Here is a 27,845-nt window from a genome sequence, read left to right as displayed (position 1 = left end):
TGTTGCCTGTACATTTGGAAAGCAAACACTAACCAAGGCTTGTATTACAAGCTTGGTAAAAACCATAGAACTGTGTATGAACAGAGGAAAGGAGGATTTTTTTTTTTTTCCTTTCAACTCTCTTTTAAAAGGTCCCACGCAAAATCAATTTTCATGTCCTTAGCTTTCGCTTGGACACTTTCTAAAAAGTAAATCAAGCCAAAAAAACACAAAATGAACTTTTTCTGTGCCGGGACAGAGACACAGACAATCTGTTTTGGATGCGAGCCTGCTGAGACGCGCCAAATGGGTGATTTCCAAAATGTGTTGCCACACATTTTCTGAAAAGTGGAGCAATAAAATGAAGGAAAGAGTGGTTTTTGCTCGTTTTGTGCGAGTTCATTGACAGGCTCGAGACACATATTACACAGAGACAATACTGCTATCGAACCTTAATTAAAGGGAATTTTGCCAGAAGTTTACCTTCTTTTCTTCTCTACAAGTAATTGTGGGATGCTAACTGAAGAGTTTGGTGTTGAGTCAGTTCTCATGTATCAGTTGTTCAATGCAGCAATTTAAACTGTTTCCATAAACGTTTACCTACTTGGAACAGATGTATATAAGATCAAGAGGAGTCAAAGTTCACTTAGTTCCCGACCGCGTGTCCGTCTGCTGGGATTGGCTGAAACCTCGGCCGAGTCAGTCGAGGCTTTCCGCCACCTCACAGCGTGCGCGTATCAAATAGGAAGACGAGCGCAGGAGGTGTCGTGATGCCTTTATTGAAAAGCCGCGTGCGAGCGCTACAACAGACATGCATCAGTGCGAGTACACAGCAAAAAACATCGGCCGCGTGGCTGGAGGATCTCATAAACTCCACCTTTTGGAGAAGCACTGCATCAATTTTAAAAGTGGCGAGAGTTTGTGTGAGCGTCGATATATAGATTTGTTCCCCCCATCGACTATAATGAAACATCATGCAAAAAGCATTCTCAGGCATTCGGAAATTCTGTTTGATGCGGCAAATGCATTTCACAAGAGCCTTGGGGTGATTTCTTCACAGCCAAACGCCTCAACAAAGACAATGACACCAGTGAAGTAAATAAACATCCAATGATGCAACTGTTGGTCACGGCCACACAGATCAGCAGACGGCACAGCGGAAGATCTCATTCGACGGGAGCACCGATTCACGTGGAGGAGAGGAAGAAAAGAAAAACAGGCGGAAGTCAGAGGAGGGAGTTCTCTTCAGACCTGAGCAAGGAGGCACGACCCCGGCGACGGACGGCAGCTCATCTGCTCCGGAGGACGTGATGATCAGAGGCTGTCGAAGATAAGGTTTGCTACTGGCATCACCACATGAGAGCATCACAGAGTTGTTGCTGTGAGGACTTAAAGCCACAAGGTCATGTCATCAACATCCCACTTGGTCACCTGAAGAAACGTTGTTGGGTTGTTTTTTTTTTTTTTTTTTTGGATGAGTAGGAGTAGTAACGTGCACTTTTGCACTTTTTGGACAATCAGAGTACATGAAACCAAGAGGGCGCTGCCTCACTGGAAGACAATATTCCACGGGAAGAACAATACAGAGGAAAGGGTGCGGGGGGTAAGGGGTTGGAGGTGCAGGTACGCTAGCTACTCCTCAAACTGGACCGTGCTGTCGTTGAGCAGAACATGCCAGCGCTCTATCTTCTTGTCTTTGTTCTTGAGGCAATCGTACCAGTGCTTCAGACACTCTCCTTTGGCCTGGATCCCCAGCTGACATCCTCCTGAAGGCAACGAGAGATGTGAAAACACATACGTCAATTCAATGTAGTTGTTACCTCCTAATTGGAAACGTTTCAGCCATATAAAGTCTGAAAACCAATCTGCTAGCTTTATATTTCTTTACGTATTTATTCATTTATTAATGCCACCAAAGCAGGTAGCTGCTGCTAAAGTTCCCTTTAAAGCAGCATTTCTCAACTGGTGGGTCGCGACCCAAAAGTGGGTCCCAGAGCTGTTTTGATTGGGTGGTGGCTTTGTGGGCAGTTAATTTTAATATATGTATATTTACAGAAAAAATGTTTGCAGGACACGCAATTCAATTCAATAATTTCAATAATTTATTTGCTAGACATGATAGGAAGTGGGCTAGTGTTTTTATTTTTTGTAGAATAAAGTTGAGCGCTGTGGAATACATTTTGATCACAATTTAAAGTAACGTAAAAAAAAAAATGGGGGTCCTGAGACTCCACCACTGTGTTAAAGGGTCCATGTTTGAAGCCATTTCGCCACTAGATGTCGTAGTTGTGCTCCGTATGTCGGCAACAGTCCTCTCCCCTCCTCTGCTTCCTGTAGAGCTAATACTTAACCTCCAGTGGGCAAACAGGGGCAGAAGGGGATCATTTCTACTTTGTGCAAATGTGCACGAAACACCTCTCCAAATCCCAAGACTAATAATAAAGAGCACAGAATATTCACACCTACCAATGAAATCGTTGGATTTTCCCATGTCATAGTCCCAGACTGAGATTTCGAGTGATTTCTTGGCAAGCTCGCCGTACTTTATTTCATAACTGAATTCCTGAAAGACAGGTAAAAGTTTATTGTCGCACAACATAATATCATAATGTGAAACAGCTCAGGACTTTCAAATAATGAAAAAAAAAGATTGTTTTCAACAAGCCAACCTCATTATACTCTGGGTTCAGGGTCTTCTTCTTGATCTGTGTTTTGTTTTTAGCTTTTTTCCCCATGTCGGGCTTCAGGTATCTGCAGCACAAAAGAGAATTTGTCTCTGTTAGTCTGAATAACAGAAAGAAGGTGACGCTGCTCTCGGAGACTTTGTCGCTACTTCAATCTTTAAGCATGAAGTCAACGTCAGGGTGTTGTTGGCATAGAGTTAGCATAGTTAGCATGGCCAACCGTCCCTTAAAATGCGGCATTGTCCCGTATTTGACAATGAAATGTCAAATTTCACTTCCAAAGAGTTTGCGTTCAAAACCGTCATCTACGTAGCTGCAGGCAACACCACTGCGCAACCCCTTCAGAGTAACTGCGTGCGGGCTGCTAGCTTGCTTAGAGTAGGCTATGAATCAGGATCGCTTGTTCTTTTTAGCTTTCTTTATTTAATTCCCTTGTAAAAGCCATCCATTATATTGTTGTGTAAAATATGTTCAGTAGAAAGATTTCAATCCCATTTAAACATTCAGCTTATTTCTAATGTCTATTGGTAACAAAGAAGTTCAACTAGATGATAGATAGATAGATAGATAGATAGATAGATAGATAGATAGATAGATGAATACTTTATTAATCTCCAAGAGAAATTTGCATTTAACTATGTGAACCATAGACTTTTTTGAAACCCTATTTTAAGTTATTTACCACTACTGGCGAACCACTGGTCTATGGTGGTCATGCAAATTTCTTTATTTTTCTGAATGAAAGTTAGCATCACTTGCCCAGATGCCAACACTTTGGCAACTGGGACTCAGCATGAAGCGGCTGAGCAGAGCACGTACACTTTGACAAACGGGTCCGAGTAGCCGTTGGAGTCCATGGCGGCCAGGTGAGCACAGCGGACCACGCCCACTATCAGCCGGCTCTGCTGGCTGTTGTACGTCAGCGACACCAGGATACGACCCCGGTCCTCCGAGTCATCCCCCTCGTTGAGCTGCACATACACACACACGCACACACGGGGGCACTTCACTCATCTTTATCTTATGACGGCTTCCGCCACTCGCAGAACTGCAGAGATTATAGAGTGATTATCTTAATATCATCTAATGAAGGATAATGTATGTACTAAAGTAAAACATCTTCCTGTCTGTCATTACGCAACAGGGTTATGTCCAGTTATGTTAAACCAACACCTCAGGTTCACTCAGATATGGGGCAAATAATCAGAGTGATGTAATATGTGGTAAATTACACAATCCTGTGTAATGTCTTCTTGGTAGATGCAGTTAGTCGACTGTACTGTTTATAAAATTGTATTTACTAAGACTTGGGCATTAAAGTATAATATTAATCCCCGTCTTTTACTAAAAATACATTTGTTGACATGCTTGTTTAAATATGACCGCAAACTAACTGCTCACCATGTAAATCTTACCCACTGGAAAATTAGACTGTGCTCAACAGGATTTCGGGGGCTCTGAACAAAACTAACACACTCAAAAAGCTGCTGAAATTGGTTTGCATTCTTTTTTTTCTCTCTGTCACAACAGCGCTGGCTCAGGTTGTTGGATGCAAAGGAAACTGACTCCCTGTGGCATCAGCGGCACCAGATGGCAGGATTATAGATGCGGCATTATACGCTAGATTTGGAGCCCTACTTTTGTCTTCCTCTCCTCATACTTGAACGAAAACACGGGTTGCCTGGAAATCAATGATCTCCGGAGTTGGAAACGCGAGACGAAGGACGGCCGTAACGCGGCAGCTCCTGCCCCTGGCGAGATCAATAAATGTGAGGAGCATAAACTGCATATCAACAGTATTAATGAGGAAACATGATGCAGATCAATCGTTTCCGGCTGACACCCAGCTGATTCAGCCTTTTTCTTTTCTTAACTCGAACCAGCGTGGCTATTTTGGGCCCGAACCATTTAATATCTAGTCGAAAGGTCACTGACAACGATGATGGGGGGGAAAAAAGGTAATTTAAAAAAAAAAAGGGGGGGGGGCAGTCCTTACGTCGTCCTCATAGAGCGCCATGCCGCGGGACTGACCTCCAACAGCTTTCTTTACCTGTGAGGAGAAGAAAGGAGGAAGTGACTCTGAATGTTTTTACCACTTGTTAGTTATCTCTAACTAATTTAACTGAAACTAGGGAAGTCCGATATTATCGGCCTATAAAGGCATTAAAAATTAATATCGGAAAATATATCGGTTTAGGTATTTAGAAATTTCTCCCAAATTTACCATGACAAAGAATGAATTCCTCAAATTTCCTGGTATTACTGAGTAGTAAACAACAATACTTTACTTTACTGGTCTCTGCTACGCTTGATGATGTCATCAAACCGCATTGAAGCATAACAGCAAGCGACGCGCGTGTTGCAGCCGAGTGGTTTCAGTGGTGGCTGGCTGCTAACAAAATAGTTTGACCGTAACTGACAATTGTTATTCTGACCAGAATGTTTATTTTTATTTGGAAAACCTTGAAGTTGTTACATTTATTATTATATCTGCAGCGGGACATCACAATACAAATTGGCCATAATGTGTTAATTTGGTATCGGTTGATATTGGTTGATATTCGTATCGGAAATTAGGAATTTGGCAATATCGGGATATCGGTAAAAAAAGTCAATATCGGACATCACTAATTGAAACAGATTAGCACAATGGAGCAATGCGGTGAAAACACAACATATTTTGCAATATCTTGAGGTCGGTGGAGCAAATAACCAGGAAGTAGCCGCGAAAGACGGCTGGTCTCACCGGGATCACTCGCTCCAAGCAAACACTGAAGTCCTTTTTCTGGTCAAACTTGAGCTTCTTCAGGGCCACCCGAGTCTCTCCGATGAATTCGTTGTGTCCAAACTTGTCCTCGTCACTCACGGAGAGCCTGGGGACAGACAGCGGCGTGGCTCGATTCACTTCCGTCGACACACGCGCGTGCACGTACACGCACACCCAGGGGGAGTGACGGGCGCAGGTTCTCACCGCAGGGTTTTGCGCGACATCTCCTCGTCGCTGATGCCGTGGTAGACCAGCGTCTCGTTCCACACGGGGTTCAGAGTGTTCTTCAGGGTCTTGGTGCGGAGCTTGTTGGACTGGAGGGGAAACGGAAAAGGTTTTCAAACAAATGACGAGGAAAGCGGCGTTGTTGCAGTTCTACTGGTCGAAAATGCCTCGTTGATGTCGGGGGGGGTCAAAGGTCAGGATGGGTCAGACCGGTTGGTGGAAAAGTTGGAGAAGCAACACCGGTTACAACCAAGGTGTGCAGAACAGCATCGCGGAACAAAGAACATGGGCCTCAGTTTCTCAGTTTCTCTCAGAGTTCTGACTTCTGTCTCGGTTACCTGAAGACATTTCAACCTCTCAGCCTAAAAGGCTCCTGAAGAACTAAACAGAACTGAAGAAACCTTTCAGACAAAAGGTTGAAATGCCTTCGTCGAGGAAAACAGACATATTTTGTTGACATCCAGACAGAAACGAAACATCAGTCCTGCCCTTTTAGTGGAGCCATTCGTACGAATGGGGGCGGGGGGGGCAAATTGAATTCTCTCGTCTTTCCTCGCCAATGAGGCCGGAGTGGAATGAGTTGGCGGTGGCGCTGTGCCAATAACCATCATGTGGCGTTGTGTGGTTGTACCTTACTGGCTCCGGGCAACAGGTGCAGCTTGACGTAGGGGTCCGCCAGTCCGTTGGAGTCCATTGGCTTCAGGCCCTGGCGGCGCAGACAGAGGTCAGGATTAGCGCCGCTAGCGATTTGCGGTTCCCCCCCCCAAAGTTTTGGTTTCGCCGCCAATCTAATTTTGCACTTGGTGATTGAGTTTGCCGCATCCCCACGTCCCCGCTGTCGTCCTGTCCTCCTTTATCTGCCCAGACGTCTCCTCTCAAGGCCTGTTTCGTCTCGTCTCGTCTCGTCTCGTCTCGCCCTTTTCTTTGTCTGTCCCACTTTTTCTGTTTTTAATCAACCTGCGTCACCTTTTCCAGTGTGCCGTCTCATCTCACGCCGACTGTGCTCCTCTCCCGTCTGATTATGCGCCATCTGTTCCCTTTGGTGTGACAGTCGCTACGCCTTGTCATCCCCGAGACTCGTCACACGGTGCGTATGCGTACCTTTGCTTTGACGATGCAGCAGTTCAGGGCGTGGGTCTCCTGCTCGTACAGGAGGCTGAACTCCAGGCATCCCAGGGTGGCTGCACGAAGGAAAACAGAGCTGCATTGACTTGAACCTCACTGGATTCAACGGTTTTCCACAGGTGGCAAAAGTATTCACCTTCTGTACATAACTAAAGGTTTGGATACTTGTGTAAAAGGCACTCTGGTAAACGTAGAAGGACTGATTCAGCCCAAGTAAAAGTATGAAATCACAAGTTCTGAAATCTACTTGAATAAAAAATGAAAATTATTTTTTTTTCTGCAATTAATAAAACAATGCATTTGTTGTAAAATACATGTTTACACTTTAAAAAATAGTAACCAATGTTGTTTCCTACATTTTTATTTTTCTCTGTACTGAAAACATACTGGACAGTAAAGCCAAAGTCGAGGTACTCTAAAATAATCTCCCTCTAAAATGTGATCCACTTTTATATTGATTTTATATTTCATATTATTGTAACTTTTTTGAACATAGAATGTATTTTTTAGGGCTGTCAGTCGATAAAATTTTTTTAATCGCGATTAATCGCGTTAGTGTCCGGAGTTAACTCGCAATTGATTAATCGTCGTAACAAGGGTGCCGAAAGGAAAGGGGGCTCCGTTCCGCGGTGCTTCCGCAGCCGGTGTGAACAACAGCTGAGCAGAAGCACTTGCAGATGCTTGGAGAGATGCACGTCTGGTCTGAACGGGAGGGCTGCGGCTCGCGCGTGTTTTTCTCCGTATACACTCTGAATATTGCAGATTGATGCTTTGCAAAGACCGACTGTGCAGCCAGAGGATGTTGAAGGCACTTGCTGACAGGCCCGTGCAGTTGGAAATGGTGAGGGAGCCATTCCTCCTGGTTCACTCCACTGTGAACCAGGTGTTAATCGCACGTAAAAAAATTATTAAAAGGAGTTTGACTTAACGTGTTATTTAAAGCGTTACATTTGACAGCCCTATTTTTTTTTTTAACATTTCTTAGCACAAAAGTAACCAGTGTGTTTATCCAATGTAAAGAAACAGAAAGTCCAGATATTTCTGTACAAAGGTGGGGAGTAAAGCTGTCAGAATAACAAATACCCAAGTAAATTACAAATAGCTGAAAAATCTTCTGAAGTACCGTAAGAAAGTATCTGTACTTTGTTACTTCCCACTCTCCAGTTTTTTTCTAATGCAGGTCTACGTTGATGTTCTTACGTCCCTTCGAGGACGTTGAGCTCAGGAGGGACTTTAAGTCGCTCAGATCTGCCTCTCAAAGACAAGAAGAGAAACTCCCTACTGGCGTCATCAGAGTCGTAGTCGATGTCCTCCGGCTCCGTCCGCTCCGGTGGAGGCCTCACAGAAGCGGGCCGAGAGGCGGAGGAGATGCCGCCGCCCGCAGGAACGTGTGGGGCGGAGACGACAGGTGGTCTTTTCTCCTCCACAGGTGCAGGGGGCGCCGTCGTCTGTTCCCGCTCGGCGACTTTGCTTTCCGAGTCCCTGGCGGGAGCTAGCAAGAGGATGGCAGAAAAATCTGTTAAAATGAAAAGTGAGGAAGGCGCCTCGCTAACGCGTCCGCTTGTCTAAGTCGTTGGGAAGCCGCCCTTTGGTTGTCGGCCGTGTTTTATTCTTAGAAAGAGCCGCTTGTGCGTCACCTGGGGTCGGGGCGGCCTGCTGCGCATTTGCCCGCAGCGGTTTGGAGGCCAACACTTGTCTCTCGGCCCTCGTTACAGCTGCTGGCGAGGACTGACTCTCATTGTGGCTGTCAGTTGTTGTTCTCGCTGTCGGTTCGCGTTGGGCTGACGCGCTGGACTGCTGCTGCTGCTGCTGCTGCTGCTCCGCGCTGGCCTCTGACGACACAAGGCAGAAAAAGAAGGAAACATCAGCGACACCGTAGCAGCTGCTGTCGGTGCGGCCGCTGGCTTGATTTTAATAGCCCGCAATGCACATTGATGTCGTTTAACATTTGCGTGAGTCACTCCGAACAGGGAACTTATAAATAGATTCGTCCCGCTTGCGCGTTTCTATTAATAATTTATGAAAGTTCTTGTTTTCCCCACACGATTTTTATTTTTTTTTTATGATTTCAGTCAAGCTCCACTAAAAAACAGTTTTGAATTATTCCTCGCATTGAATTTGCCACTCAGTTCCCCTTTTTTTTTTAGTGACAAAACTGGTAAGCAGCAACTGATAGCTTCCCTTAAAATCCTGCAAAGAGCCTAATTAAGGTGCAAAATGAAGGTGTTTTGGCAAGGATGACCTTTTTTCACAATGAAAGAAAAACCATGACTGCCACTCTCTCACGATTTGTTTCAAGAGCTAAATAGAAGAATTTTTTATAAAGCCTCATTTTTTTGTATCAGCAAATGGATTGACGTGACGATGGAAGGCCTGACCCTCATCATCTGATGCAAGCGACACAATTCTGCCGACATTTTACCCAGCATGTCTGTCAGCACTCACCCGTTTTGAATTGGAGTGTTGTACATAAGCAAACTCGTCGGCATCGGAGCGAAGTACCTTGTTGCTGATGGTGAGTTGGAGTCGCCTGTGTTCTCTCGTGGCCTCCCAGAGCTGACCTGTCCTCCACGCTGGACTGTCGCGATGCAGACAAGGGCAACGGGGACGGCAGAGTCTGCTGCTCTCTCCCCTTGAAGAACCAGGCGCCGGATCGCTTTTGTATCTGCAAGCAAATCAAACATTATTAGTAACAGTTTATAAGCAGAGTGAGAGCTGTTGCATATAAGCAAGCAATACAGAAAGTGAACGTTGTTATGACGAATTTAAATTAACTTTTAAATATGGAGCAGCAACAGCATGAATTAGAATTTTTTTTTTTTTTTTTTTTTTTTTTACTGTATTTAAGATTAGTTTTAAATTTTTTGGGGCAAAATTTATGCGGCTAAAGTTATTACTGACTCACAAATAAGAGCTGATTCAGAAAAGGTATTAGTACACTGATGGACAGTTTGAGCATCTCTTAAAGGTTGATTTTCGTAGTTGCGAGCCCCTTGAGGACAATCCTGGGACTGCGCATTGATTTTTTTTTTTTTTTTTTTTTTGGTCTGTACGTCCCGCCTCTCCTTTTTATTTTAAACGAGACACAGTTGCAGCGTCGTAGGGTAGCCTTTCCGTGCGTGACTGACAGGATGGGGAATTTATTTAAAGAGCCTGGAATCCTGGAGGCGCACATCCCGGCAAACACACGGCCACATCAAAACAGAATTGTGTTCCTGCATAATTCATCCCGCTGGATCAAACCAAAACAATGTTTAAAAATCGAGACAGAGAGAGAGAGAAAAAAAAAAAAGTGGAATAAATCATTACCTGTTGGCCATATCTTATACACAGCGGGTCAGTATCAATGGAATGTAATTTTCCCCTTCAGTGGACGGTGAAATGCAACTCTGCGCGACGTAGGCGTGACGTAGGCGCCGTACAGTGGCCCGCGGTTGGTGAGTTAACTCTCCCGCTCTTCTCCTCCTCATCCTCATCCTCACCTCTTGCTTTTCATTGCAGATCCTGCACAGCCACGTGGAGGGGCACGTCCTGCCGTCGCTCCGGATCCCGCATTTGCTACAAATGTGCTGTGAAGCAGGAAGGAGAAAAAATAAATAAATAAATAAAATGAAATAAAAAAAATTACACAAAATGTGTTATGGTGCATTTTTGTGTATTTTTGTTTGTGTTTTTTAATGTGTATATATATATACACATACATACGCACATATACACACACACACATATATACTGTATATATACACACACACACATACATATACACACATATATATATATATATATATACACATATATATGTGTATATATAGTCATATATATACACATATATATGTATGAGACTAAGATACATATATATTAGTCTCACACTGTATATACCTGTGTTACTACTGTGTATTTATTTCCATTTTTGCACTAATCCTGCCCTGTGTGACACTGCTGCTCTATGTGCCTTTTAACTGCCCCCTAGGGACAAATAAAGTTTTTTGAATTCAGTTGAATTCAATTCAATTCAATTCAATTCAATTCAATTCAATACAGTTATTCCACGCATCCCTTTGCGGGGGTCTGCTGGAGCCTATCCCAGCTGTCATAGGGTGAAGGCAGGGTGACACCCTGGACAAGTGGCCATTTATGGACAAGTATTTATTTATTTATTTATTTATTTATTTCACAGGTCACAAAGCATTGACCTCGACACTTGGTTACAGAGAGCAACGAGAGCTAAATGGCAACGTGGGGAAGAAGCGGGAGATGCTCTGTGTGTGTCAGGGCGCGTTAGCGCACGGCCCACCGGCCGCTCGCCGCCACTGGGCCGCCGTCTGATTTCACTTCCACCTACTTTATTGCACTGGACGCAGAGGAGGGCCGTGACCCCCTGCGGTCCGAAGGAGGCCCCGCACAGGAGGCAGAGGGAGCGTCCGTCCCCGCACGCCGTCTTCTTGATGTTATCCAGGCGGACGGAGAGGCGCCTGAGGGCGGACGGACAGACGGACGGACACAAAGTTGGCACAAGTTTAACGCCGGCAGACCCCTCCCCGCCACCTTCCCCCAACAACAACGCCCCCTCCTCCCTGGAAAAAAAAAACTTGACTTGACTTGGTGGTCTCCGTTGCCTCGGCGGCAACGGAGACGACGAGTTTTTCCGCCTCACCCAATGCGCTCCTGCTCCGTGCTCTCCATCATGGCGGCGCGAGCCAGCACGCCGTTGATGATCTCCTTCTCCTCATCCGTGAGCTCCGCCCCCGGAGGGCCGTAAGACACGCTGTTCATCCTCCACCTACTCTGCAAAAGCCAGACACACAGAGATTATAAGTGGCATGCAAAGGACGCAAAAGACAGCTCAGACCAGAAAGAAGAAGAAGAGAAAGAAGACAAAGAACGAGAAGAACGCCACCACGATTTTATTCGTTTTTCTTCTGAAAAACGAATAAAATCGAATTGATTTTGATTTTTACAGCATTTTATTTACAAAAAAACCCAAACTGGAAGTTATGCACATTTTTCACGTACATATATTTATGGAAAAATAAATGAATAGATAATAAAATAAATAATAATAATAATAATAAGATTTTTTTTATTTTTACAACCAAACTTTACTGACAAAAAACAAATAAATAAGTAAATGAACAACAAACATAAAAAAATCAAACACAAGCCAAAAAGTCAAAAAAGAAAACAAAAAAAAAACTATATTTAATTCATAATTTCAGATAGCACACAAATTATTTTTAAGGCGCCACATTGCTGAGAAGACTCTCGAGGTCGTTCATCGTTTAAAAAAGAAAGAAAATTCCAGGCGGATTCTGCAACGAAGGTTGCGGCGCCACACCATCGTTGCATCTGAAGAAGACGACGAAGAAGAGGAAGGATGCAGCTCCAGAAAGTGCACGGCCGAGGAGATGAAGACGCTAAACTGCGCCGACAGGAGCACCCCTGGAAATGTTTGGCGCTCGCGGGGACGCGGAGCGACCGCAGAAAAAAAGAGATGTTTTCTTGGCACGCCGACTTTTGCTCTCCCGACCAACAGCGTGGGTGTCATGGGGGATACCTTGCTTTCACGCGTCTCAAATCAAACCAGCCGGCTCCGGCGAAACCGCTTCATTCATTCATTGGTTACGATCGCAATGTATCATAACACCGTTAACATTACAATTCACAAGTTTCATGTCCATGGTTGGAAGGGAGCATGAAGAACAAAAACGTATTTTACCTGCCCCCTTATTCAAAACTTAAACAAATAAAAAAAAAGGGCACTGAACAGTGACCACAAAACCGGGGTACTCGAAAATAATCTCCCCTTAAAATATTGATCCACTTTTATGTCTAACTACAACGGCACCACAACGTTCAAGTAGCTCCACTTCAAGCGACAATAACTAGAATAACAAGGGAATTACTTTGAACAGAATTTGTATCACAACAGTAACAAGCATGTTTCTCCTATGTAAGAAGTAGAAAGGACAGACGTTTGTGTACGAATGTAGGGAGTAAAACTAAAAAGTCACCAGAAGAAGAAAAAAATTCTCAAGTGAAGTCCAGATACCTGAAAAATCTACTCTAATCTAGTACTTGTACTCTGTTACTTCCCACCTCTGATTGGCTGTGGGGGTTGGACGTCCTGCCAACCCGCCCATAAAGTGCCTTCGCCCCGACAGTTTCTTTGTATCATGCCAGGGTTCCTGAGCGAGGCCCCGACCTTGGCCGACCTTGGCCGAACTTGGCCGCCCTCGCCCATCCATACAGTCTTCGGGAGCAAGGAAGGACGCGGCGTCTCCAGGGTTCCCCGAGGTGCTTCTCCCAGCGGGGAGGCGAAGTCGGGAGCTTTGAAAAAGCTCAAACAATTCTGCGAGCGTTCGGCGCCGCGCCGTCATTTCCATACCGCGAGTATTTATAACCGTTTCTTCTCGCACTGCGGAGAAGCTCGGGCTCATTAGGGAAACTAGGCTGTGCGAGATTTGATCAAGGTGGCTGTTTGTTTCATGTACTGTATAATTATGAGCCCTGGAGCCCTCCGTGGTGGTGGGAGTGGGGGGTTGCTGTGTACGAGGGGCGATGCTCATGTGGCTGAGATTCGAGACTCAGCTTAGGCTAGCGCTAAATGCAAATAAATCTAAGCTGATGTTCTTCCCAAACGCCTGCCATTGAGCATTCCAAAAATATCTACTGCTCATGGGGTTGAGCTTGAAATGGTTGCGACATACAAGTACTTGGGGTTTGTTACTGATGAGAACTTGTCTTTTAAATCACACATAGGAAAACTTGTGTCTAAAACTTAAAATGAAATTGGGGGTTTTCTTTCGAAACAAGTCCTGTTTTTCAATACAAGTTAGGAAACGCTTGATCCTGACCACTTCCATTCCTTTGCCAGATTATTATTATTGATTGATTGATTGATTGATTGATTGATTGAGCGACACGAGCCCGAACCGCGGCAGCATCGTTTTTAAATTTGATTCACGTATTCACACGTCGTTCTCCGGATTATGTTCCGATTTATTGCCCGCACACGGTGCTAGTTAGCAATATCGCGAGCACGCTAACAAGACTCACGCGGCCACGAGACAGAAAAAAAAAAAAATTGTTCCAGTTCCGAAGTGGGTTTTTTCCCAGATGGAGGATTGAAAGCAGAGAGCAGGAGACTCTCTCTGTTTCGCAGACTTATTTATGCGGAATAAACGGGTTGCGCACGCAAAGGTGCGCACGTGCACAGCTGTATAGCCGTCCACTTGGACAGGTGCGAGGGGAGCAAATCAGTTTAGCCGCGACTCACTTCAGCTTCCGGCCCGTTAAACTGCCCGGAACGCGATCCGGTGGCGAGCGAGTGCACAGACAGCGTGTAATTGCGCAGCTGCTTGCGAGGCGTTGGAAGGCGTTAATGGGAGGCGGGGGCAACTGCTGACTATACTTACTGTCTTACTGTCTCTGGTCTGCATTGTGCTTGCCCGAGGACTCCCCCCCGACCCCCCCCACCCCTTTCTTTCTTACTTTATAGGAGTGCACTCATTATCTTCCTTCCACCACCAGCAGCGCCTGTTAAAAGAAGAAGAGTGCCCCCCCCCCCCCTCCCCCATCACAAACTTCCCCACCTTTGCTTCCAGCAGGCACGTCGCTGACTGACTGACTGACTGATGTGCCGCGCCGCTGGCTGACAATGAAAGGAAACACTGCGCAATATTATATAATCCATACTTTTCCTTTCGTCCTTTGTAAGCGTATTTCATTCTCCTTGCGAGGAGACGACCTCGGATAATCAATTTTTTCGGGGGAGTTTTGGAGGCTCACCTCGGAATGCTCCGTGGGAAAAGTCCTAATGGGATCTGCAATGTCATCGCTTCAGCCTCGAACATCGCCGGCGACGAGCCGATGGCTGCTGAGTAACAATATTTCAAAGCCTCGCTCGCTGAACGGCTCGGCGCCCTTCGTCTCGTACCGTCGTGATCCCCCTTTTCCTGCGAAATGTCCCCGCTCCCCGATGCGTGTAAATGTCAGGGGTGATCGCTGTGGAACAGCGTGACGGTCTGACAGATTGATGTGTGTCAGTGTGCGTGTGTGCGTGCGTGCGTGCGTGCGTGCGCCTTCAAGGCTTCAGAGTGAGAGACGCACGCGGACGCAGCATTTTGAGGTCGGTAAGAAAGGAAACAGGAATGACAAACACTCTGGGCATGTGACTCAGTGTGAGCACACACACACACACACACACACGCACACACACACACGCACACACACACACGCACGCACATACACACGCCGCTACATCCGCTGCTAATGCGAAGCCATGGCCTAAATTCCAAATGAAAATGTTAACGGCGGCTTCCCCCTTCATCGTTCGGCCGCCTGCAGAGCGTCGCGTCGCGGTCAGACGTGCAAGGTGACTGGACGGAATCTTCATACTGTCCCGTTCACCAGTTGGCCACATGTTTAGTGGGAACCCGACGGTTTCCACCGTCAGCTCGAGGGCGACATTAGCTTCAAAGATGCCGCAGTGTTTTCCCAGAGAATTCTCACAAGAGAGACGAGAGGCAACATCTTCGTCACTGAGAAAAAGGCTTCGGAGCTGTTCTTCTTTTTTTTTTTTTTTTTTTTAAGTGAAAAAAAGACATCCAGATGACCTTTCCCTATAAAGTCCCTCTCTACAGCAACCCCCACTGGTCCAATAATACCTGCCAAGCATTGGGCCGAAGCCAATATATTGTACACTGGGTCTGACAGCCGGTTCACAGAAAGTCTACAGGGAGGTGGTGGAGGAAGCGGAAGAGCGATTGTTTCTTGGACCAAAATAACCGACAGGTTGCTGCACCACAATTTGGCAAAATTTCCGAAAAGTTCCGTCCAGCTGCTGCGCAAATCGAGCCCGGAGCAAAAATATAGTTAACAGTAACAGTTAAAAACAGTGAACTATGAATACGTGAAATGTGATGATGTTTAGTTAAAAAGAAAAAAAGAAAAAAATCACACAAACAGAACACTGAAGCGTTGTCATGTGAGAGAGTATCAGTCTAAATTAGTCGCGCGAGTAGCTCTCATGTCGCCGCACACACACACACACACACACACACACACACGCACGCACGCACGCACGCACGTGGCATGAAGGGCTATTGAACAGAGCAGCCTCTGGCTGGCGGTAGATCAATGAGCGGCGGAGCTCCGCAGCGGGACATGACACTGACTGCGACTATCTGATTCTCAAAGTCATCTGCACAAGTGGGCCACAAAGTGCTCGCGCGTGACAGCACGTCGATTTCACGGCTCCTTTACCTCCGCGTGACCCCCGCGGTTACGTCGCCGTGTCGCCGCACGTGGGCGTCGGGAGTACTATGAAGTTTGCATTTCGCTGGTGAAAAGCTGGACCGCGGTGACTGCGGTGTCAGCCCCCGAACGCACCATGACGGGGCAGGCGGGAGCACTTCAGCAACTTGGCAATTTAAAATTGTGCAAAATTTACCGATAGTTTGTTAATGATAACTTGCGCTGAATCAATTCCCGCTGCAATAGGATTTATTTCAATGTCTTTTTTTTTTTCCTGCACTTCTTTTCTTTCTTTCATCACAGAGGGCACCGACATCCATTCACTCCGCCTTCTGAAGACACCTCGTGTTTGTTGTCTTCTTCCAAAACATGTGGAAGGGACGACAGAGCACCACTTTTAGCACACGGAGACAGAAAATGAAGAGCTTCGTCTTAACAAAGAGACTGAAAGATCAGGAGTTTGCAAGATTAATTATAAATCATTGACAATGTAGTCACATAGTGACAGAGCCACGTGATCTTGAACAGCGATCTGACCGAAAAAGGGTTTCAAACTGGCAAAAAACAGGAGACCCTGGGAGCGGGCTGACAAGTTGAGATGTGACAAAGAGGCAGACAGACAGACGGACGGACGGACAGGCAGACAGACGGACAGACGGACAGATCCAGAGGGCGGAAACGCAGGCAACAGAAACAAAGCGCAGGGACTCGTGTCTGACAGAGTGACATTGAAATTTCACGCCGCTCTCACGCTCCATTGCATTCACAAAACAGAAAACAGTGTGCGGCGCAGTAGTGGTGGCTCGACAAGCACCCTCTTTACATCTTTATCAATTCATTTATCCATCCCAGCAGCGCAGCCACCATTACACACAAATAACAGCGATCTCCAAGAAGCAGCATTTAGTATTTAACCCTCTATTTAAAAAAAAAAAAAAAGAAATAGAAATAACTCAAAGATTCAGTTGAGTTTCAGCCCCATGTTAATGCTGATGACCTTCCACATGTGTGGACGTGAGCAACAAGGCAGCTGAGACCTGGCTGGCGGTGTTGTCACGGGGTCCCGGTGAGCTATAAGTGCCGTTTGTGGCATCACTTCCAGTTTTGTTTTTTTTTTTGCAGTAATTTACTGATTTAAAATTTGAAAAAAAATCATCAGAGCAACCAATAAAATTAAGCGATGCACGTTTCTATTTTCGAGCGAGATCACTGACAAGCAGGAGCCACACATTACTGTTTGGAAGAACTACAAAGGCCAATTTTAGAAACCAGGAGACCTTTCGCCTTTGCCACAGTCTGCAAAACATACGTGAAATCACTGGTGGGACAATACTGCCTTATCTGCAATACATAAGTGAAATTGGCAGCGCATTCCGGGTGCTATCAAGAGGCCTACCAGGTGTCACCATGGTGGGTGAACACTGTGCTGTTAGCCTGAAAGACAGTTCGCAGCATCACTTCCTGGGCCTGTTGTCAGTTACTATAATTCACTGTACACTGAATATCCTCCATCCTGTATCGGTTTACATTACACGCCGGCTCTCGCCGCTGCAAAAGCCAGCACGCGACTGCGCCGTGGTTTCCCGCACCGCTCCTGGAGGACACGTCAAGGAGCGCAGTCGTCAGTGCCGTTCGCATTGAAACCCGACTTGATTTACACCTGGTTTATGGCTCTGGTTGACAAGAGGAGCGGAACGACCTCTGGGTAGCGAGCACACGCATGTGTGTGTGTGTGTGTGTGTGTGTGTGTGTGTGTGTGTGTGTGTGTGTGTGTGTGTGTGTGTGCGCGCGCGCACGTGCATGCATGAGTGCGTCCATGTCAGTCAGGTCCTGGCTGGTGAGGTGAACTGGGTGTTAACCACTCGGAGATGATGAGAGGAGCGACAGGCCGATTTATTGCCGCCCCCCCGACACAATTGTGCGCGTTAAAGAGGGATTCGTATTCGCGTAACGCGCCACTGGCGGCGTACAGTGTCAGCCCTCGCACCCCCCACTGCACCCGGGGCCCAGCGGGGTAATTGGTAATTAGTTCAAATGCACGGAATTGGAGTCATACGAGAGTTGACAGCAACCAAAGCGACTGGAAAGGGGGCAAAACTCAGTGGTGATGGAGCTAATTTACTGCCTTTGTCACCAGCTGCGTTTCCATTACCCCTAGAATTGCGCAAGACATAAATATCGCAAAAAAAAAAAAAAAAAAAAAACTGGGAATGGAAACACCGACACTTGGGAAAACCTCTCAAATATTGCTAAAAGGTTTTTACGCTCTCACGAGATGGTTTTTCCAGACGCGACGTCGGTGATCACGTGACCGGTTCACGTCAAATGAAAGTGCCGCGTTGGGTTTGGACAGAGGTGGAAACCGAATATTTGTTTCAAGTAATCAATGAGAAAAAGAATTAACAATCTATGTTATGTTTGAAAAAAAAAACATCGACGACCAACCGGAAGCAAATGTAATTCTCGTAAACCTCACGACGAAATGTTACAAAAATGACGTCCCGCGAGACGAGATTTTACAAGAATTACGGCCCTATGTGCTTCACATCGTTCAATGGAAACGCCTGCAAATCGCAATTGTACGTTGTAGAATTTTTTTTTCTAGAAATATCGCTTTTATTTTGTGAAAATCCGTAACGCAGCTACAGTTGCCAAAATTCATATCTTTGCAACCTGGTTAAAAAAAAAAAAAAGTGTTGAACCAAATTGCGAGTAAAAACAATTTGCAAAAATGTTGTTTGATTTTGACGATTTTTGGAGTAAAAAAAATGGCCATTGAGTCGTGACTCAAGTTTAGTGGCCGACTGTAGTCAGCGAATCAGTGCTCACCTCCGGTCCCGCCCACACAACCATGAAACCAGTCTCTACTCCCTGCTATATGCATCTATATACAGTGTTAATACACTATTATTTATTTATTTCCTTCTTAAGAATCGTTTCACATCCGCGTACCTTTTATCCATAAGGGAATCTAGTGAAGTGAAATTCTTTTAACCGATGACAACGGGTGTCTGTTGGAGTTTAGACAGACGGATGAGCTCCATCCCAGAGATCTGGACCCTGGTGGAGCTCGCAGACTTTCATTCGTCGTTTTCACCCATCACATCTTTCCTACGCCTCGACGAGATTTATACTAATGTCTCATTTCATACCTTGGATACAGGACGGGATTCTCAGATTGCTCTGCAAAACGGTCATAGTGGACGCTGTGAATGAGCTCTTTCTTAATTCACACCAGCAACCTGGAACTGGCATTCAATGCTGGACACATGCACACGCGCAGAGGGAAGGGAAGAGCCGGCCAGAAGAGAGAAGGGGAAGAAAAGCCACGCAAATTGACACAGAGCTTTTAAAAAACAAAATGACTTGAGACAATGGGTGGGCTGACTAAAAGCTGCAGTCCACCGACCATAGACCACAACCGCACACACACGGCAAGCGTTTTGCGTGTGTGTGTGTGTGTGTGTGTGTGTGTGTGTGTGTGTGAGAGAGAGAGAGAGAGAGATAGTGGAGGAAAACTCCTCACCCCGTGATGCAGCATCGTCCCGCTACTTCTACAGCTGATTTCAGTCACACGCTCAGGGCGGCCAATGAAAGCCAAGTGCGCACTTTGCTTTGCTATGCTTCGCTTTATGTGCTCTATATTAAATAAACCGCAATAACTTGTGTTTTTGCGTGCAAGGGAGAAAGCGGATAGCTTTGGGGGGGGTGGAAAATGATGAGTGCGCAGTCCCGAGGCAGTTTGGGTATCAGGTGTTAATAACCTTTATTCTCCTGCGGTTTGACTCGTCTGCGCTGTTCCATTGGATTCGGTCAGGAGAGATTCATCCTGGGTTCACTCCACACACACACACACACACACACACACACACACACACACACACACGCAAACTGAACTTTACACAGTGCAAGTTTACCACAGTGGACGGACGAGAAAACAAATGAAACTTTTCCAACTTTGCATCGCACCACGAGGATCACAAATGAAAAAAAGCAACTTCCTGCTGGGCGAGTTTGTCACTCAATAAAGCCTTTTGGTTCATTTACCCGTGACGCAATAAAATACAAAAAGCAAAAACAAAACACATTTTCCCTATGCTGGCAAAGCCCCTGAAAAGGTACTTGTGTTCCATAAAATAGTAATAATGGATTACATAACCCCACCGTAGTATTAATATTTTAATTTTTTTTGAGCATTTAAAGCAATACTGAACTTGATAGTGGGTCGCAGCACACGGACAGCAGAGCCACGTAACAAACCCGCCCAGGGGGAAAAATGCCTGGGCTAACCTGCCCCTCCCCCGCGGGGAATCTCACTCTCGACATCGTGTTGATCGGCGGCGTCCCCGCGGAGCCCAGACGCTCGTTCGCTCGCTCGCTCGCTCGCTCGGTAACTGCTGAACTGCGGCAGCAAAAGTGAGCAGACGACGTCGACGCAGATCGGATCCGCCGTCCCACAGCTGCTGCTGCTGCTGCTGCTGCTGCTGCTGCTCCGTTCACGCCATCCGCACGCACGCAACAAGCACCGCTGAGGCTGCTCGACGCTGGCCGCGGAGGAAGCGGCTTATGCAGCTTAGAATACAGAAAGATGAAGCACGGCCCTCCTGCCCCGTGACGACCTTCCATACGTCAAGCCGCAGTTGCATAATCGCGCACAAACATGCACAGAAACCTTCAAGATGACAATGGTCTCAGAATCTGAGACCTCCTGACCTCAGTTTGAGTTTATTGTTTCTTTCGATGGGACAGTGTACATTCATGGACGTGTTCACAATACAGAGTACTCTGAACATGCTGTACAAATATACCGGAGTTAGCTTGCTGCTAAATTCCATCCATATAGTCCCCAATAGATAACGATAAAATTAAACATTCAGTCATATTTAGTCGTCACACTTTTAGATTGCTGAAATTTGCTTTCTGATGGGCCCCGCTGTCCCATCAGCCATTGTGCAATCTGCATCTCTGCCCCCCCGCCCTCCCCCCCCAACAGAAACGTAATCCTCTGCGATTCCAACAATCATCTGCTGTAGATTTATTCCACTCCAAACGGCAGACGATCGGAAGAAGATGCAACGAAAGGCCATACCGTTCGTGTGTGAATACGTCGGCGGATGGAAAAACAAAGCGACCGAAACGAAAGGCCGACTCTGTCTTTCTCTGCTTCCGTCTGCAGCACCTCGTCTGTCTGTGGGCAGGAGAGGGCAGGCAGAGGACCGGTTGCGCTGTTCGACGTTCGATAATGTGGAGATAATGTGGAATTTTTCTCGCTTTCACAGCAGGTCACCCAGCACAGGCATGGGCAAACTATGGCCCGGGGGCCATATGCGGCACGTTAAGCTTTTTAATCCGACTCGCTGAACTTGAAGAAATTACATTAATAGTAAGCAAGTAAAAAAAAAAAAAGCTGTATTTTATCAATTTTTCAGTGTTTTAAGAGTCATTTCAATAAAGAGCTACATACTGACACAGACATAGACATAGACAGACTTTATTGATCGTCTTGGGATGACTCCCTCAGGGAAATTAAAAACTTTGGTGGAGATTCAAAGACAGTTTGATCTAATGTTTTGTTCATTTCATTTTTCATTTTCTCCACATATCTCCACATATTTTTTTCCCGATGAGCTGGGTCACCAAAACTCTCCATCCATCTGCTCCTGTTCCAAGCCCTCTTGTCACATTTTAGAACCCACTGTGGCCCCACCAGTTAAATAGTTTGCCCGCCCCTGATTTCAGCGTCACAGCTCTCTCAGCACAAGACGGGGAAACGTCAGACGTGACGTTAATTTCACACGTCCGTCTGGGAAAGAGGTCATCGAGAATGCGTGGGAATCCATTGATTGGCAACAGGATGAATCGTCCGTTGGAAGGCGGCCAATCAGACGACGGCTCCCCGTTGGTCGCAAGCGGTGACGTGAGCATCCTCGCTTGTGAGTCACGGTGCAGCCGAGGGTGAAGGGGAGTCGTTTGTTTTCCGCCGAGGGAAAAGCCCCTCGGTTCCGCGATTGTTTTTCTCCAGCATTAAAATGCCACGCAAGTCAAGTAAAAAGTCGCGTCACGCCTCCCGAGGGAGGCGTGCAGCAGCGCTAGGAACTCACTCGCTGATCTCTGGTTGCGATAAAAGCGCCGCAGCGAATCCCCAAGGTAACGGACGAGCTCACACTGTTGATGAGCTGAAGGACAGTTTGCAGCAGGTGCGAGTCCTGATCGCCCGTCCTGCCCATTCATGTCTGAGCAGAATACATATATGTGTGCTCACTTCGTTGGAGGGAATTATTCAAATATAACATGGATTAATGGCTGTCTTGTAATTAGTTTTTCAATTTGTCTTATGATTAAAAGGGAACTGCACAAGTGAGAGGAAGTCTGAAGGAAGAAAAAACAACCTTTCCTTGGGCCCCGCCCCCAAACAATCACTGTCCAATAGATCTGAGTGTGTCAGAGCTTGGTGTGTTGGCTGTTCCAGATCTGACAAGACTTTCCACTCGACGTGCTGTTCCTGCTAAAACAACAGCGTTTCAGAAGGCCGAGAGTTGCTAAAGAAGACAACCAAGACCCTTTACTGTCCGAGACTCTCCTTGACTTTACCCTACTTTACTTTTTTAACTCCTTCTTTTCTGAGAAAAGTTTTACCATCCAGTTTTGTGCCGGCCTGTGGAAGAAAAAAAAAACTCAATTTCTGCCTACTGCTTTTGTCTCACGTGAAAAGACTCCGACTGATTCCTCAATACAAAGACTGACTGAAGGCGCTACGGGCCGGAGTTTAACAAGATGCTAGCGCATTGCGGCGCCAACAGTACGGCCACCAGGGGGAGCGACCATCGTTCCCACTGACCTCCACAACCGACTGAGTCAAGGTCTCGCGACGAGACAGCACAAAGGAAGACACCCGGCTGGTGACCTGGGAGAAGTGTCGGTGCCCTTTGTGACATCATGAAGAGCTGCAGCTCATCACCAAAAGTGTGTCTATTTTATTTTTTAGCCCCACACGCCATGAAAAGTTGTGCAAAAAAACAAAAGAACTAAAGGATAAACGCCACCGACAGACCGAGAAATTATTGTTAGGAAAGAATCACACAGTTCACACTGCATCAGCTCTGATAGCGTCTCACAATGTCATCGGAGTGCCATAAAATTCTTTCTGCCTTACACAAAGCAGCAGTCGCTCTGAGTTCAAAGCGGCCGGCCTCCCGTCTGAGGGCGCGCGAGGACGTCTGTCCCCGAAATACAGAGTTGCGTGGGGCTGCGTTTCGCCGCCGGCAGCCTCCGTTTTGGACATTTTCCCACCGGGAGGCACGTCACGGTGATATGTGGGTCACTCAGGAGAAATCCAGCAGCGGCACTGCAAACGAGTGGAGGGCCGGTGACATGAAGCTAATTGAACACACGAATGCAGCGAATCTGCTGTCTCTGCAGTGCCTGAGAATGGAAGCGTCTCAGCTGCAGAGCTAGCGAGGATGAGGAGGTTGAGGAGGATGAGGAGGATGAGGAGGATGAGGAGGAGAGTCAATTACTGCTCACTCCCGCCGTCCAGTCTGCAGAAACGGCTCCGATGAATGAGCAGCTCCGGAATCCTGCCCTCCGCCGGCGAAGCCGAGCCGGAGAACTCATGAATTTCAATTTGTGTTATTTTCATGTGCGCGCCGCGCCTTACAGACTCGACCGCCAACCCTGAGAGCGAGGAGGAAATTCAAAAGCACCTATTGAATGGGGGGGGGGGGGGGGGGGGCTGAGAATATGAGCGGCTGTCATTAAAAATGCCAAACTGATGGAAGAATATTTAACCAGAGGAAGCGACGTCAACAGCATTACGTATACATTTGAGATGTGCAAGAGAAATTGTATTGAGCGTTTCTTCTTTTCAATATCCGATCCTATTCTCATATGAAATAAGATATGAATAATTCAAACACATCCTGTAGAAGATTTAATTCAAATGTGAGTGAAAAAGTTGTTTTTTTTAATTAGCTCACAATTATGTGCCTCTTGCCATTCCGATAATTCAAGAAAGGTTTTTCCATAGTTTTGCCATGATTTCACTCGTGACTGCTTGTTTTCTAAAAAATTTTTTCCAAGTTCAGGCGTTTCCATTCCCACTTTTTTAATGCAATGTTTACTTTTGCGCAATTCTAGGGGTGACGCAGCTAGGGACTCAATATGACGTGCATTTTCTTCTGCACTAAAGCCGAGTTGAACTTTATTGAATTTGCGTCAATTATTATTTGTTGTTGTCGTAGTCGTCGTCTACAGGGACTGTGTCTCCCGTAAAGTGGGTTCACTCAACCTTTATCGCAGGTCGTTATTCCCTCATCCCGGCCGAGTCCTTTTTTACGGCCCTGCTCCTCTAAAGCCTCCGTGTGCCGTTAGACAGATGGCGCAGCGTCGGGTTTTTTTTTTTCCCCTCCCCGGTCATGGCTGGAACACAGCGGAACGCCGAAGAAGCCTGGCGACGTGGTGGCTGTCGCCGCCGCCGCCGCCGCCTGATGCTAAGTGTTGTTCTCGCATATTAACCCTCGCATCCGTCAATGTCAAATTAATATGTAGGGCCACGTCCCGCCCCCACCCTTCATGCATGGGCCAGCTTGCCTTTTCAGTGCTGCCACGCAGGAAATAGATGTTAAGCTTTCAGAAGAAAAAAAACAAACAAAAAATTTTTTACAGCCTTTCAGCTCCAAAATTTACCCGATTTTGGAGCTGAAATAGGAACTGATTAAAGTTTCAGTGATTTTAACGTCGGTGTTTCGTAGTGTGAGAATGAAGCGTGTTTGGTTTGTTTTTTGAATATATAAAACAAGCAAGTCAGATTTAGTTAAAAATACAGGTGAAAATTGGGTGTTGGAGCTGAATTATTTTTGGTTCAAGCCCGCAGCAGCACCTGAGCAGCCTGAACAACTCCTCCAGCAGCAGCAGCAGCAGCTGCAGCCGCCGCCTCCCACAGGCTGCCGTCAATACAGCTGATTGGGGGTCGAAAGGGGCCTTCAGCCGGGATTGCAGGGAGCATGGGAACAAAGGGGGCGCTCTGCTGAATGCAAAAGGGAGTTGAGGTTGATGACCAAATAAAAACCGGTGCAACACACCATCACACACACACACACACACACACACTGCACTGGGCAAAGATATTTCTTCCTGTCCACCACCTCATCCCCTCCCCCCCTCCCCCCCCCACCCTTCCATCCTAATCCCCTCCTACTCAGCTGACTTCACTGCTGACGCCACATGCTGGCCTGTCAGCTTCTTGCTCCTTCGCCCTCTTTCGCTGACTGTCTCCCTCCTGGACACCCCCCCTCCACCCCCCCACTCCCCTCCGCGCGCTGACCACCGGCCAATGTCTGTCAACGCGCTCGTCAATAATCGTGCTTAAACTGCACTTCTGTACCATTTATTTACCTGCGAGGTCTTTTTTTTTTGGGGGGGGGGGGGTCATGCTGCCATATTCCTGACAAGAGGAGACGAGATGCTGATAAATTGAGAGCAGGCATAGATTTGTAGTTTTCAGTCACAAATGAAAAGCAGGGACGCAGTTAAATTAAAATAGAAAATATACTGAGACCTGGCTCTGGAGTCACAAAGTCATCTATTATGCTTGCAAACGCTTATGTTTAATTCATACAAACGCTGAGCTGAAAAAGTTTTTTGGTTGAGGGTCTTACAGTCTGCAGAAAAGCTCGACGCTTAGCGTGAATGGAAAACGTCTTTTTTGACCCAGCTTAAGGGACAAACTTGGCAGCGTGTTTGTTTACCGTGTCGGGGAAGTGAGAAACAGCGGCAAAACAATCGTTCCGCACAAGATGGTTTGTATGCATGAATCTGATTGAGCAAAAAGCTGAAATAATACAATTCCAAATGAAATCCGATTCAATTATTCACACTCATTCCTGATGGAATGTTTCTACAGCACGACTTACAAACGAAAGAAGAAAATCAATCAAAGATGATTCATGCTTTATTTCCAGCTGACTGGATTACAGTGCACTCTAACGCGCTCTTAAGCAGCCGAGGAAAAACCACTGAGACAATTTAGCTCGTTCAGACCTCCGCAGCTCGGCAGCAAAGAGCCGTTAGTCCGGCGTGAGCTCGGCTGCAGTGCTGTGGATCAGCTGCCACTGGAGCAGCTGCATATCGAGACTGATCCTCCACAAAAGCTCCCTCGACCTCGACACGCAAAAACGGAGCTCCTCCACCAGAACAACAAGCCTCGGTTGGCAAGTTCAATGGAGATCAAGTGGTATCAGCCAGCGTGAAGCACCGGGTGGCCTTTGTTGAGGTATAAGTGAGTTTCACCTTTGATGGTCGTGTGAAAGTCTAAATGGAACGCAAGTTTCTGGCAGAATAACTTCAATTTTGTCAGCATTTTCTTTTTTTTGAAATGGTGATTTATTTTGTGCGCTATGTCACATTATTGTCATGATGATCATAATTAGATTATTATCGTTGCATTTGCTGTAGCCCAATAGCACTTTAACCTTATGTTGTTACGTTAAGAGTCAGTTTGACATAATAGTAATGAAAAAATGAAAATGAAAAAATGGAAAAAAAAAATATAGAAAGTGCAATAGGTAGAGGGCAACGTTGGTTGTAAAACCACATTTTTTTCTTTGGTAAAAGCCAAATACGTTTCTCACCTGCAGCTTTCCAACGGTCTGCTGCTGTTCTTCTTCTTCTTTTTCTTCCTTGTTGTTTTTCTTCTTCTTCTCACGGCGTCGGGAAGCGCAGCTTCACTGTGTGACACAAAGTCCCACGGCAGCGACTCCTCCTCAGCAGCTCCCCTGCATCCTCCTCGCCGCTCTCCTCCTCACTGCCAGCCTCCCCTACACACACACACACACACACACACACACACACACACACACACACACACACGCTGGGAAAACCTCGCTCCTCCTCCTCCCTCCCTCCCTCGCTCTCTCTCTCTCTCCCTCTCTTTCCCTCTCAGTTTAACTCAAGCCGTCCGCTCTCATCATGTCAGCAGAGAGAGCCCAGGCTCTCATATCGTGCCGTTTCATACCACCAACTTCATCTTTTATTTAAGCGCATCAAAATATTACCTTTTGGCCCCAGACGTGTCACTGAATGCTGATGCGCCTGCGAGACGCGTTTGAACTGCCGGCCTTTAATCATTCAAGGTTCAATATTACACAACACTCACTTTCGCCAGTTGCTCTCCACCAACTCTGCCTGTGTCCCCTCGGTGAAATCCCCTCGAAATTAAAAACATTCATCTTTTATTCATTCATCTGCTCCCTCTTGCTGCACTCCCCAAAATGACTTCGCCAAAACGCTCCAGTTCTTGACGGCGGCCCTTTGTGATGTCACAAAGAGCGGTCATACCTCCCCCAACGTTGGTGTAATCACACCCAGCTGGGTGTCAGCCGTGGCCGCCGGCTTCCAGACACGTGGATGGTCTGGCAGGGCATCAGTTTCAGCTGGAGGCTGCAAACAGGAGGTCAAATATTCTGTATTTCTGTTAAATCAAAAATCCACTGGACTCCAGGATGACAAATGAAGATGTGAAAATGTGTTTGCTTTAAGAAGAAGCAGCAGCAGCAGCAGCACTTTTCAAAACAAAAAAATCCCCACACAAGAGTCTATTTTGTGACATTAAACCAGCAGACAGCACCCAACTCAGCTCTCGCTGGGACTGGAACGTGGAGAAGATTCAGGAGATGCCTCTGCTTGAACAGAATCATTAGGAGTCAATGAGAACAACATAAATATGGATCGCCAAGACTGTGATTATCAAGTCTGATCAATGAACGGGGATCAATCTTTCTGTTTCAATAGCTGTGTTTTCGTTAGCCTTCAGA

The 27,845-nt window shown here is 46.4% G+C and overlaps 1 protein-coding gene across 1 annotated transcript; it reads right to left on the bottom strand.

Moving 5' to 3' along the window:
* Nucleotides 1-1,292: 1,292 nt before the first annotated feature.
* rph3aa (rabphilin 3A homolog (mouse), a) lies at nt 1,293-27,338 on the bottom strand. The gene is made up of 17 exons (XM_076029582.1): nt 27,188-27,338; nt 26,664-26,849; nt 11,435-11,565; nt 11,123-11,252; nt 10,263-10,349; nt 9,328-9,445; nt 8,418-8,612; nt 8,063-8,272; nt 6,757-6,836; nt 6,287-6,361; nt 5,635-5,744; nt 5,410-5,536; nt 4,660-4,713; nt 3,483-3,634; nt 2,649-2,730; nt 2,446-2,542; nt 1,293-1,745 (listed from the first exon to the last, which is right to left on the bottom strand). Exons 3-17 carry the CDS (start codon nt 11,551-11,553, stop codon nt 1,612-1,614), a joined length of 1,770 nt encoding a protein of 589 aa, XP_075885697.1. The 5' UTR covers nt 11,554-11,565; nt 26,664-26,849; nt 27,188-27,338; the 3' UTR covers nt 1,293-1,611.
* Between the last annotated feature and the right edge of the window lie 507 nt (nt 27,339-27,845).

Source organism: Nelusetta ayraudi, unplaced genomic scaffold (assembly GCF_046127955.1).
Source record: "Nelusetta ayraudi isolate G7.1 ecotype Tasmania unplaced genomic scaffold, CSIRO-AGI_Nayr_v1 ptg000026l, whole genome shotgun sequence".
Lineage (NCBI taxonomy): Eukaryota > Metazoa > Chordata > Actinopteri > Tetraodontiformes > Monacanthidae > Nelusetta > Nelusetta ayraudi.
The sequence above is the reverse complement of the archived record's forward strand: the minus strand, read 5'-3'. Positions and strand labels throughout refer to the sequence as shown.